Source organism: Myripristis murdjan, chromosome 4 (assembly GCF_902150065.1).
Source record: "Myripristis murdjan chromosome 4, fMyrMur1.1, whole genome shotgun sequence".
Taxonomy (NCBI): Eukaryota; Metazoa; Chordata; class Actinopteri; order Holocentriformes; family Holocentridae; genus Myripristis; species Myripristis murdjan.
In genome coordinates, this window is record NC_043983.1 from 18,352,068 (window position 1) to 18,365,775 (window position 13,708).

General features: G+C 42.1%; 1 protein-coding gene across 1 annotated transcript; it reads right to left on the bottom strand.

Moving 5' to 3' along the window:
* Positions 1–2,586: 2,586 nt before the first annotated feature.
* jade3 (jade family PHD finger 3) lies at positions 2,587–12,316 on the bottom strand. The gene is made up of 11 exons (XM_030049606.1): positions 12,080–12,316; positions 8,980–9,039; positions 8,810–8,892; positions 8,529–8,686; positions 7,649–7,839; positions 7,312–7,523; positions 6,774–6,941; positions 6,545–6,661; positions 5,934–6,392; positions 5,353–5,470; positions 2,587–5,034 (listed from the first exon to the last, which is right to left on the bottom strand). The coding sequence occupies exons 2-11, from the start codon at positions 9,026–9,028 to the stop codon at positions 4,178–4,180; spliced, it is 2,412 nt and encodes an 803-aa protein (XP_029905466.1). The 5' UTR covers positions 9,029–9,039; positions 12,080–12,316; the 3' UTR covers positions 2,587–4,177.
* Between the last annotated feature and the right edge of the window lie 1,392 nt (positions 12,317–13,708).

The window sequence follows — 13,708 nt, forward strand, 5'->3', positions numbered from 1 at the left end:
CTTTTTTTTTTTTTTTTTTAACGTGACCTGGGCTTAAGAAGCACCAATGATGTTTGCAAAAAATGTTTTCAAAGTGCTGATGCTGTAAACACAGGCTTATGTAGATGAGAATGTGTGTTCTGATAGATTGGAAATTAAATTGTAATTGTTTCAACGGATCTTTAAAATTTCAGATCAAAAATAATAAACATGGCTACAATTTCCTATGTAAAGTAGAGGGTGGAAAACTGAGTTCAGGTGGGATTCATGTTGCTGTGTCCCTCCCTATCATCTTTCTCTGTTATATATGGTTTTTGAAAGAATCCAAATGCCTGTCAGTAGATGAGCGGTAACTCCTTGAGTTTGTTGCCTCATCCATATGTAGAAGAAAAAACTGGCTCAGTGGTGATCTCCCTCTTTATCATAAGGGGGGTTGCAAAGTAGTCTGTGTTCGGTCAGTGAATCTTGTGAGTGGCTGGTTGAAGTGACCTTATTTGTCAAAGTATTGCACATGAAGGTCTTTCAGGTATTGGACATGGACTTTTGCGCAAAATGTACCTCCCTGGAGCTAGAGGAGACTGATTTAGTCCACTGCTTGCTTTGAGAAAAGGAAAGCAGGAGACATTTTGGTGGGTCAGGCCTTTCTCAGGCTTCTCCAGGCAGGTCAATAACTCCTGAGACAGCAGCAGCCAGTGTAATGAAACTAACTGGACAAGGCCAATCGATAGGCCAAGTTCCCTCTCAAATGCAGCTAAACCATGGGAGATAGTTGAGAGTTTAAGTCTCAGGTTAATATATTGCCAGAGTGTTCCCTTCTCTCCATTCTTACCAGCTTTTTAGATGCCACTATTCACATAAAATACTGAGAATAAGTGTCTTTCCCAGTCTCTTGTAATATAAGCAGTAGGCTCCTGTAACTTTACTCATTACAGTGGGGCAATGCTGCCATCTAGCGTTTGATTTGGTAAATTGAGGCCTGTGGTACCGAGTGGACGTCCCATACACCTTTTAATTAAAATCCCATTATAGACAAAAACTGATGAAGTGCTGGGGCTGGTATTCATAATATACTGTATGCACTATTTTTAGATTTTCAGTCTGTAAGGTAAGGCTAAGCTTTGCATTTAAATTGTGATATCAGACTAGATCTCATTTGGGATTTTGTTTATCATAGTATTGTGATATGGTGTAAGTGTGTTAAATGCTGCATCACAGTAAAGGAGGGCAATCTTCTGAACTCATTGGACTTTTGGAGCTGTTCTATTATTTGCCTCTATCTGCTTGATCATCATCTCCATATCACTATTAACTGTTTATCACACATTTTTTGCATGTAAATATCTTATGAAAACACCAATAGTTATTCCTACAGTATCATCAATATCAATAGAGGTGGTGGGTCAAAGATATTGTGATATTTGGTTTCATCCATATGGCCCACCTCAACTGTACGGCCATCCATAATGTTGCTTATCATCCACATAAAAAACGAAAAACAAAACTAATTTTTCAGAATTTATGTATTTTATTATTTAAAAATGTACTTTCCAAAGGAGAAACATAGCATGTGAAAATACATAGGTCCTTACTGTTTTATTGTAAATGTGTTCCTAAATGTGTTAACTCTAAAGGTATGCACCTTTTTTTGCAGTTTACAATCCACTTACAGTGTTTGTCATTGGCCACTGGCAGAAATAACACAATAAAAAAAAAAGTCATTTTGCAGTTTCACTGAATAAAAATGAATTCAGACAGTATTCATTCCTGCTGCAAAGAGGAGTGTGTCACACAGTTAAGTGCAATAAATAAAATACTCAGATGAGGCCTTTGTCAGCAGTACAAGTGTCACATTCGCTAACAACAAACCCTAAACAGCAGTCAAGCTCAACTGTAATATGTGTTGTATGTATGTAGTATGTGTAGGTGTGTTTGTGTTTGAATTGATTCAGGATTCAGAAAGGTCAACAGCGAAACCAACATTTGACTTTGGCATACCGTTTGTAGCTTTGGCACTATGCCTTTGTGTGTAAACGTGATCAACAAGTAATACTTGTTGCACCAGCTGTCTGTCGTGATGTCGCTCACTTTTGTTTGCTTCTGCTGGCCTGAAAAACACACACTGTTGTATGTATTAAAAGTGAGGAAGCAAAGATTACATTTTTTCGACATGCTGTTACCGTATTTCAAAAAGTACGCTGGCAAGCTGAGGCAGTCGGTTACTGTTGAGGCTTGACTGTTGGGGAGAGTCAGTCATGTCAAGATGCACGCTGGGAACTAAGTGAAATGCTGTTTTTAAAAGGACCATACCAGTGATTTCTAACGTTTGGCCCATTTATACTACAGTTTACCATTTTGCAAATTCATGTGAGCGTACTAAAGATTTCACAATGTATAATCAAAATCCCTTGATTTTCAAATTTGAATTTTTGGTTCAAACACACACCTTATAATGTCCTGCTTCTGTGGCTAACAAAGTCATTGCCGTTCATAAACCACAGAACTGATAATCGGCTGTGTAAAACAAATGTTTCCTCAGGGACTATTTTTCCGGTGGAGACTGTTAACACTCCACCCAATTTCAAGTCATCAAAGCACAACGGTGTTTGAGGTTTTAGGGAAAAAAAATGTGGACCACTTTATTACGGTGGTGGAATACTGATGTGAAGAAAATTTTAAGTCTGTGAAAGTTCATTTTCATACCATAGTGGAATGAATGGAGACCAATGGCTGGGTAAAAGGCAGGCATGATAATCTGAGTTCTAAAATACGACTGCTTGTTTGAGGAAAAGACAAGCAGAAATATGAAGAACATACATTTTGTAGACATTATGCTCAATATGCAACATCACTGGCGTGGTCCTTTCACTCAAGGTCTCTTGTGGCAACGGTGGCAGTGTGACAGCAGCAGTCAAGACATTGAAGACAAACTAGACATGATTATAATTGACATTAGATGCCATTAATTACATGTAAGTGACTACCAGTTATGCCAGGTTATTTCAGTCAAGTCAGGTCCAGAACTAATGAAAAAGATTAAACTATGCTTTTAAACGTGTTCAAAAGCACAGTTTAAATACACATGGTCTGCCAATTGACTGTAAGAATGGAGATTTATCTGCTTATCTGAGACAAGTTTCTCCTTTTAAGTCAAAGTGATGTTCACAAATGCTGACGTCCAGAGATACTGGATCAGTACTCAGTTTGGGCTTTCTGCATCCAGTTTCAGCTTTAATAACTTTACTGAAGGATACCACAGGGAATGTGGTTGTTTTCTTACAGCTTGTCATATCTCTTTACACTGTGAGACAAGAACGTGAATCCATCAAGTTAGTCTCTTGTCTGACTAAGAGATGACATAACCTGGGGAACTGAAGGTACTAATACGGTGAAATTGCATTCCTATACATTAAAGAGGCATTTGTTTTAAAAATGACTCCTACACTGGACAAGCAGTACACTTGTAAAAGAAATGAAATCAGACCTAAAATGTCAGTTTATCAGCCAGTTTATCACCTCTGGGGAAACATGTTAACTGTAACAGTTTGCAAGAGAGACAAAATGCTAAAATTCACTACAAAATTTCCATCTGGCATATCACAGTTTTCATTTACGGCCACACACATTGTCATATTGTACAAGGAGCTGGATTCTGCCGAGTCTGATTTGATTTTCCCAAAGTATTAATTGAATTGAACCTTTGTGTTTCAGTTACACAAATTATTTACAACCCAATTTGAACAGCATCTTGAGCTAATATGTACAACAGTATCAATCAAAAGCAGTTTAACTGGTGTGTAGGGAGATCTTCAATACAAAGTTGTGCGGAGTACAAATGTAATGCTGGCCAAAAAAACGACAAGGCAAGCATGTTAATCTCAGAAGACCAATCAGGATTGCTGCTCTCAAACCACGCTGAACAGAGACAACAGAGGGATTAATATCTTCATGATCCCTCTTGGGTGATATTCTGGGCTACAGTGCCCTCCATGCATCTGTTGTTTTGGTTGTCGGGACTTACGCTCCTGTATACAGCACCATTAGCTTTGGGGCTTGGTCTGGTCCCTGAAAACATGCCCCATGGACTGTCAGTGCCTGACAGACAGTGAGAAATGTGTTCAGAGAGAAAGTCCGGCACTTAGGACAACTGCCAGAGAGGTGTGAGCGAGCTGTGGCAGTGAGGGAGGGGCAGAAACAGCCGTCACCTCTGCACTGGGTTTCTGGAGCCCAAGGACTGTTTGCCACGACTGGTCCCTTTGCGGTAGTCGCTCCCTGGGCCCTGTGCCACCCTGACCTGCCTCTGGTTCCTTCCTTTCACCTCCGACTCTGAGTCACTGAGCTCCAGGTCCGGACAGTATCCGTCACTCTCCTGGTATGCTCTCGCGCTCCCAGGCTGGTGTTGGGACACCTGCTTGGTCCAAAGTCTCTCCTTGGCTGAGCCCTTACGGGACAGTTTGTCAGACACCCGCAGGTCCTCTGTGGTCCTTACCAAGTTGACAGTGGCCTCTTTGAACGACCTGCTGAAGTGGTCCATGGTGGACTTGCGAAAGCTGTTGGACAGGCTGCCTTTTCCCAACGGCTCGTTTGAAGTGTCACTGGGGGTCTGGCATGAACTGTCCTTTTGAGCTACAAACTTCTCCAAGAGGCCGTTTGCTTTGGCAATGCATGACCGGTCTTGGTCAATTTTGCCATTACCGTTGGATGAGTGGCCATGGAGGGCAGCGTGCAGAGCTAAAGGTTTTCCAGTTGGTTTGATGGGCATGGCTGGGCTGCTCGCTGTGCTGCCCTCTCTGTATGAATGACTTGAGGAAGACAGCAGGCCGTTGGAGCGCTCCTCTCTCCTGCCGTGACCATGGAGCTGAGGCTTCCCCTGACCCAGCCCTCCCCCAATGTGTTCATGAACATTCACACTGTTGTCTGGGCAAAGGGGCCCATTCCCAGATTTGGAGCTGGCATTTCCATTTCCCAGGCTTGAGACTTTGGGCATCTTAAGCTTCAGGGTTATCCTCGGAGGAGGACGGAATAGCATGCTCTCCACGGGAAACGAGACAGGGAGGCCTTCAGGGTAAATAAAAAAACATATACATACCAGAATTCAATTATGATTCAAATGGCACAATGAAATACTAAAAAAGCAAGCATAGAGATGTGAATATCTGGCCTGGCATCAACAATGTAAGGGTGTCATTTTTGTCCAAAATCAGAGTGTTTCATTAGAGGTGCTAGACTCCTCTTGTGATTGTATGTTTATTTTATTTAGAGAGATTAAAGTTGATTTTGCAAGCATAATAGCACTAACTGCTATATCTGTTAAAATGTGTACATGATCCTGTAATGACAACGTGACCACAAGTGAAAACACAGTAGGCGGCTCACCAGCAGAAAGCTCCTGGTTCATGAGCTTCACATGCAAGTTGAACATTTGCTCCTGGGCTTTACTCTGCGACAGTTTGAGCTTCTCCCGCCGACTCACCATGTAACACAAATTCCTCACCTGCAGGAAGACAACAAAAAGGCAACACTATTGGCAATTACAAAGGAGCACTACACCATTTTATATGATGCTTGTTTTTGTCATCTTGTATGTAAATTAACCCCTTTGCATTCCTGTAAAGATTTTTGCTCTTTTCTACCTTGAAAACTATACTGTGAGGCGGTGTTAATCTCAGAGGATTTGGGCCATGCTATTTTTAATTATTTTCTTTTTATTAATGTTAATCTGCAATTAACACATTGGGTCGGCTCAGTGTGCAGCTCAGAAAATTCAAAACCTTTCAAATTCAAAGGCCCGAAAAACATTGCAACATAGCCTCACTTTTTGATGTGCCCCATTAAGGAAAATAAGGTAATAAATAAAAAACAAGCCTTTTTGTGTCAAAGCTTCATGAAACAGAAATAACCACAACAACCGAGAGCAAATGTCTCAGTATTACAGAATATACAGCACAGGCACCCACCCTCTCCAGATCCTGTCGCAGATGCATGAACATGCGCATGCGTGTGTGGATGCTGTCCTCCTGAGGCTGCAACAGCAGATTCTCCTCCTCCTCTTTAGGGGGCAGCAGAGCTTTGTTGAAGTTTGTTTTCCGCTTCAGCTTCCAGTACTGATAGATGAAGTCCATGAGGTGCTCGGAGAGGCTGAGGTTGTCCGAGAGCTCCTCCAGCTGGATTAAGGTGTAGAACTCCTCCTCTAGCTCCTGCAGCCTCTGCGCCCGCTGACCCACTTTCTCCGTCTCGCTGGGAACTTTAGGGCGAGCGGGGCTCAGGCCCGGCTCCCCCACTTTGGATTTGCTATGCTTGAGGCAGTAAGATTTGAACTTGACTTCATCACCTTCATCCAGTATGGTCTTCATCTCTAAGCTGTGCTCAAAGGCACATGTCACATGGAAAGGAGTGGTGCAGTTCTTTACAGAGCACTGTGAAAAACATAACAAAAACAGAATTACATTTGGTAACTTTGCTCAAATCTAGGTATGTCCTATATGTACAAATACTGTATGCTAGAGAGATAATGGATGTATATAACCATAGCTTTACATGGACAGTGGCCACACTGATCTGTACTCACTTGGATGCATGCACCTGTCTTCATTTTGCAGAGACTGCAGATGAGAGACCAGCGACTAGGTGGGATGTGGGACACTTTGGTGATGGGTTCCATTCGCTCTGGACAAGCAATGCTCACCTACAGAATAAACAAACATACAGCATGATGAAGAAAAACCAAATCTTGATGTTGTAGGACAACTTGAAGAAGTCAGAAGTAAGTAAGAGGACATGTGCATTCCATCATTCACCTCTGGTATCCACAGGGCACAGCTTACATGCGCCCACTTGGTGCCTGCACGTGTGGCTTTCATGGCACCACCCTTCTTGGGACACAGAAGGCACTGCGGGTCAATGCCAAGGACACAAGTCCTACACAGCCAGTTTCCAACAGGCACTTTTACTATGCCATAGCAGGCCTGGCGGGGGGAGCAGAAGGTAAGACAACAGTTCTGGCAACACAGACAGGGTTATGTTCGGCCAATATGCTGCTTACAGTGAGTAGATGTCTAACTGTCACATTTGTCAACACATTTTGGAGAAATTCATCGACCACTGTGCAAGCACTCATATAATCAATGTCATATTTCTTTCTTTGACATGAAGCATTTTCACTCTTTTTGCAGTGTCACATTCTTCTGCAAGTGGCAGTAAAATGTGCCTATAAAAGATCCAATATATCCGCAGTAGTGACAGTGTATTGTGTCTCCAGTTTCAGTTTATATTTGGTAGCTGACACATGAGTTTGCTACATCTTGTCTGTGTGCTGAAAGGCACACTGATGCCTACCTGGTGCACACAGATGTTACACTTGTCACAGAACACCATGTCATTCCCTTCTTCACTATCAGGGGAGCGGCACACATCACAGATGACGTCCTCGTCATATTCGATCCCGAGCCCTTCCACTGTTTCAATGGCGTGGTTCATGTTGTCATGACACTGCCTCTCCAGGGCCTCCATCGCTCGCTCCATCGTCAGCTCGTCTAGAGGCCCCTCCCCTGAGACACAGACACAAACCAAAGATCATGGTCTGAGCAACTCCAGCAGGGAGCTTTACTCTATTCCATTTGGTAAAATGATTAACTCAAGATGCAGCCTTGAGTCTTAGGATGCTGTTCCTTACCCATATGGCCTAGCTCTGTGTTGAGTGCATGCAGCCAGTAGAGGTCCATGTCGTCCAGATCGTAGCGACACATGCTCTCTGCCAGCTCTTTCATGTTGACATAACCCGTCTCTGTGGAGTCTGAGCTCCAGCTCTGGATGTACTTCCTCTGGTGGGTGTAAAGCACTTCCTTGGGTTTCTCTGTGATGATTCTGAACATAAAGACACGGCCAATAACTGTCACCGTTACAAAGCCTGTTGAGTTATGTAATAATGTTGTGCTTATTAATGAAAGACTTAGACCATAGTAATTATTTTGCTGACAAAAATATAACATTGCAATGAGCATTAAATATGTATCGAGCTGTTGTGTGACCGGCTTTGCCTGATAAACTTATGACTTGAATCATTCAAGCTCACTGCCGAGCCATCTTAGCTCGATACCATGTCCGCTTATTTGGCCCGTCTGTCAAAAAACAAATCAAGAGCAGCAAGAATCGCCTCGACTCTGGACAACATGCTTATCTCCCATGTTTTAGCAAATCGGAATTTTTGAATTGAACTGTTTTGACTTAGTTAGTACTCTGATTCATCATGTAATATGTTGACAATTTTCCACCCAGGTCTTATGCAGCAGGTTGCATTTTAAGCTGCATTTATACACAGTCAATCAATTCTGAAATGTACTGCAATGTATTATGATATGAATAGTACAGTGACCCATGTATTTTTTATAGGTATTGTATCGTGAGGCTTTTGCTGATCCTTAGCCCTGCTCCTCTGTTGCATGTTGTATAAACATCAAAAAAGAAAAGCAAAGCTGTGATGGTAATTGCAGTAGTTTATGAAGACAGCTGATGAAAAGCCTAATCACAGATGTTCAGGGAGTAGGCAGGTTTACCTGACTGAAGGCTCTGGGATGGTGTCGGGGCTTGCCGGCACCTGAACTCCCTTCTCCCATTCCTGCCTCCAGGTGTCTGCCAGTAGGTAGTAGTCCTCTGGAGACACATGGTGGGAGTCAGGCAGCTTCATGGCACTGATCAGGTCTTTTCTGAACACCTATGGGAGAGGCCACAGGTCACAGTTAGCAAGACACTGGCCCTGACTCTAAACATCAGTCCAGTCCATTCACACTCAGCACAACATTTGTTTAAATGGAGAGCCCAGGAACGCCTCACTTACTTCAGCTGGTTTCTTTTGGTTGGAGGCGGGGGTTCCATGTTTACTTCCATACTTGTTGGAGGAGCAGAAGGAGGTTGAGGGACCTAAATACAGAGATGGTATGAATTAAAAAGCAGTGAGGAAAATGAAATCGTGTTTAGGTTAAGGTTTCTCTCAGGTAGGTTGCTCACTCTCATTGTCTGAACTGTCACTGCTGCTTGACGACCTGAGACGTTTCATCCTGTAGCATCCTGCAGAGGAGAGGAAAAGCAAAAGCATGTTTAGGAATTAAAAATATGAAGAATTGCAGAATTTCACATTGTAGAGAAAAGTGAGCAACTTTTTCTAAATCCTAATCAGTTTCAAATAATTTTAACATGTTGGTTATTGGACTGAAATTAGATTTTGGCTCTGGCCTTGACCAGCTTAGTGTTGCCACAGAGGATGAATTACTGACCATAAAGTTTAAGTTTTGAAAAGCATGCTATTAGATTCCTTTGATAATTCCCAAACAACCTCCTTTCATACCTGGCATGAAAAGAAATGGATGTCAGTCCATAAAGTAGATGAATGTAACAACACACTTCTGCTGGATACCACAGATTTGTGTCTGCACACACTGTGCCACTGAAAATGTCACAATGATTTATTCTGGTGGTAGTTGTGTCTCCTCTGCTCAGTGCAAGGCTATCCCTGAACTTTTGCCTGGGAGTAAAAACTGCCCAAGATACAAATCTGCCACTAGGCATGAGGGTGACGCATCAGCAAATTATCAAAAATTACACGTTAACAAAATGGAGGAGGATTGCAACATTTAGGTCCCTTTTTCATATGAATGGTGTTTCTCTTTTACTAGACTGTGGCGCAAAACAGGAGGGGAGGGATTTAGACCCAGGACGTCACGGGAGCGTGGTATGCACCTCAACCAACTGAGCCCCCAGGCTTTAAAACACAGAGGGACTCAAACCCCAGAAACCCCAGATACACTACGCTGTTTCAACAGACAGGACATGCCTCACATTCCCCATGAGGGCAGGAAGGGTTGAGGGAAAAAAGACATGGGACCCATTCCATACTACTACACACTTACAGTATGAGCAAAACACACAAACACCAGTGGCTAAGAAAAAACAGCATATAACTAATGACAGTGGCCAAGTTAGCCTGAAATACTCCTGTCTGCAACCAAAGGTGAACCACACTGATTTAATACACACTTCTCAGTGACATACAGCACTCTCCCTGCATCCACAACAGCATCTTGCTCTGTCAGTCAGTGACAAAGCACCCTCAACACAGCCACTCCATCTGCTTCAAAGCAAAAGGGAAGAAAAATGTTTTAAAACTTTGCCTACAGAGACACAAAATTCCTGCAATTCATGAATGAGTGGCATTATCTAAAATTGTCATAATTACTGAAATTGAAGTGAAGTCCTGCACTTGTTTATTCTTAAAGTAACAGTGTACCTAACCCTAGCATAAAAGCCGTCATCTAGCTGCAACCCATGGCATAAAACGCCTACATCAACAACATGAGGCATGACGGCAGTGAGGAAAGGTCGGGGTCTGTTGGAGCTGCACTCAAAGCTGCATCTGCTGGTGACAATGTGTGTATGTCTTTGAATGCACTCCAGTGCACTTTGAGTGTTCAGTTGCTTGAGACTTGTCTGGTGGGCAAATGAATGATGTACAGTGAGAAATTCAGCCTGTTCAAGAGATGAAGCTGCAATTTTGATTTGGTCGGGGTAAATTTGAGCCAAGAACGTCCCTTCTTGATTAAACTGAAAAAGACACTTTGAAACACTTTGAAATTCATGATAAAAACTTCAGATACCAGTATGCAGTCTGGCACTGGGAAACTGTCAGTAATGCAGAGGTAAATTTTAAAAAAAAGTGGGTAAAAGTGGGTGGCACTGGGAAACTGTCAGTAATGCAGAGGTAAATTTTAAAAAAAGTGGGTGAACTATGAACTCCAGTTTCCAGTCAAGATTATAACTAATAAACAAGAAATACCCTTATGATCGAAACATCAAAGCTGTATACTGGTTAGTATTATGTAGTATGTATTTAGGTTGCCATGAAGAATATTAGAGATGGACTGATATATCAGCAGACTAGCTTTAAAAGCAATATCAGTACTGGTCAAAATAGCATTTTTACTTCTAATATTTAGCTGTTTATAAATTTGGCATTTTTTTTCTTGCAGCGGAACAAAACAAGTATCTTGAGATAGACCTGTCTGAAAAGCTGGATGCATTTTGCACAGGTATTTGTACTACATATCACTTCAGAATCTGGTGTTATGGGTGACAAAATATTGGATATTGCCATCTGCCCCCCAGAAAATCAAATCATCACTTGGTAAAATTTGGGTAAGCTAAGCTTTGTTTAATCTGGTTGAGATGGTTTACCCTGCACTACATCCCTATTAACACACCAGGTCTTTTTTTTTTTTTTTTGATTGGAAGAGACAAGTGCAAGTAATGTTTATTTTTTATATGAATATTATGTTGCTGAGTAAAGTGCAGACAGTTTAAAGTGACTAAACTTAATGTGTCATGTTTTAGGAGAGGGGTCGGTCCCCTGCAAAGCCAGGAGTACATGTGTAAGAGAATATCACAGTGACACAAAGGGCAAGACTAATGTTTCATTGTCTCCCACTGCCATCTACACCAAACACAGTGTGAACAACTGCACCAAATGTCAGACGGGGGCCCTGACCTACATTCATGTGTGCTGCTGACATGATCCTGAGCGGGACTCCTGCACTAAAGTTAACGGGACCGGGAGACGGAGCGGTTTCCCTCCACAACACAACACAACACAACACAACTCAGCTCCGCCATGCCCGGTGCCGTCGGGGGGCCACCGGGCAGGCTGGGCGTGTTTACAGGACAGAGACACATCAAACCACAGCGAGCGGCGGCCCTGCCCTAGTGCCTTGGCGCCAACCACCGGCCTTTAGCGGGCTGCAGTGTAGCGGCGGAGAGGCTGTGTGGGGAAATCAAACATGGGCGCCACCATCGTACAAAGATGTCACTTCCTAGAGCCATTACACGGTTTTTTATAAAGCTCGGATAGGTTTGGTCAGTGCAATAGCAGGGCATTTGTACATCCCTGCTACATTTACTCACGAACACTAATGTTATGTACTGTAAAGCGGTTCAAACAGTGAAGGGAGAGCATAAAGGCAGCAGGCCCCGTGGCCTGGATAAGCCATCCAGGGCAAATCTTGGCACACACAGTCCCACTGAACACACGAGCATATTGTTCAAATTCCTCGGATCTTACCTTAAATCCACGCGGTGCTGTGAGGTTTATTCCACACGGATATCGGCCGTAGCTTAATTTCAAACATATGCATGTGAAGTATGGGCTCCGGTTACCCTAAATGATTAAAAATGTGTATTTTTTGTATCCCACCACAGTAGGAATCTCAAGGGTTGCAATCTCTCCAGTCTCCAGCACCACGGCACAACAGCTCTATTGTACCGCGCGTCCCGCAGGGTCCTAAACTCCGCCACTTTCCCTCGGTTTGGGTGCGCTCGATTTCTACACTGCCTGTGGAGGGAATTTGTACCATCAACCAGAGATGCAGCAACAACTAGTAATACCTATCGACAATCGCCACAAATCAAAAGAAATTAATTAATCAATTCATTAATCAATGTGCCCCCTTTCTTTTAATTGTGTTGTTGTTAAATTCTCTATTTGCTTTAATTTCTCTGCTTTATATTTTTGTCCTTTTTTGGTTGTCTGAGTACTAAGAAAGGCAGAAAGGCTCTATAAAATAAATTATTATTATTATTATTATTATTATTATTATTATTATTATTATTCCTAGCACAATTGAATTGTTTCTATATGAATTATAGTGCTAAGCAATATAGTTCCTGCATTAACTGACTGCTACACAACTGTCTGTAGAGTTGGTGATAATCATTTATGTGGTCATATACCCCTTTATAGTCATTATAAAGTCATGAGTGTGATTTCTTCAGATATTTTAGAATGCCTTTTGATGTAAATGATTGTAAATGGAAAAAGATTCACAGTTGTACACTGATAAAGAAAATGTGCTTTTATATAATGAAAAGCCCATCACAATCATTCAGTCCCTAAGTATTGTGTCAAAGGTAAAAGCTGTTCTGACTGATGCATCTGTCTAGACAGAGATGTAGATCAATACTGAATATGCTGTGTTTTCATCACGGGTGAATGAACAAGTTAAAGCAACACATTCCCATTTAGACTCACATAACCAAAGTCAAAACTCAGATTGGGTGTAAGTGAAGTTATGGGCCACTGCCTGGAATGACCAATCCCAGTTTAAGAAATAAAAACATGGTATGTTATTCATGTGTAGCTGAGTGGAAGCCAGTGTGTGCTTAATGATTTCAGCCATACAAAACCAGTGATTCATTTTGGGGATGTTTTAAAGAAATAATGTCACGAGCGAAACAAAATTCTAATGTTTAAGCGTTGTTGACAGCATTGCAAACCCAACAAAAACAATTCAATAGACTGAAAAGACTGATAGTCATTTAGTGATATAAAGCTGAGCAGGTAGACTCTTTCTAAGTTTACCAGCTGACACTGGTGCAGACAAGAGTAGATTCACCATTTCAAGTGTAATTGTTCTGCAGGCATCTGGAGAAAAAGACAAGACTTTAAATTGTTTGTTATGCTAATAATGGGCCACCAAAATGCTAATTAACTGGCCGTCCTGCCAAGTTGGGATTAGGTAACTTCACTGTGATTGTACTTTGGTGAAACTACAGTACTCAGCTCAAGTTTGTCATCACTGTTTTATCCATTAGCCTGGTAAAGAAAGGTTTTTCCGTTCGATTCAGTTTTAGAAAACAACTGACTTTGGCTGGGTGAAGTGTGGAAAACAAAGTGAGGTGACACACAAAAGAG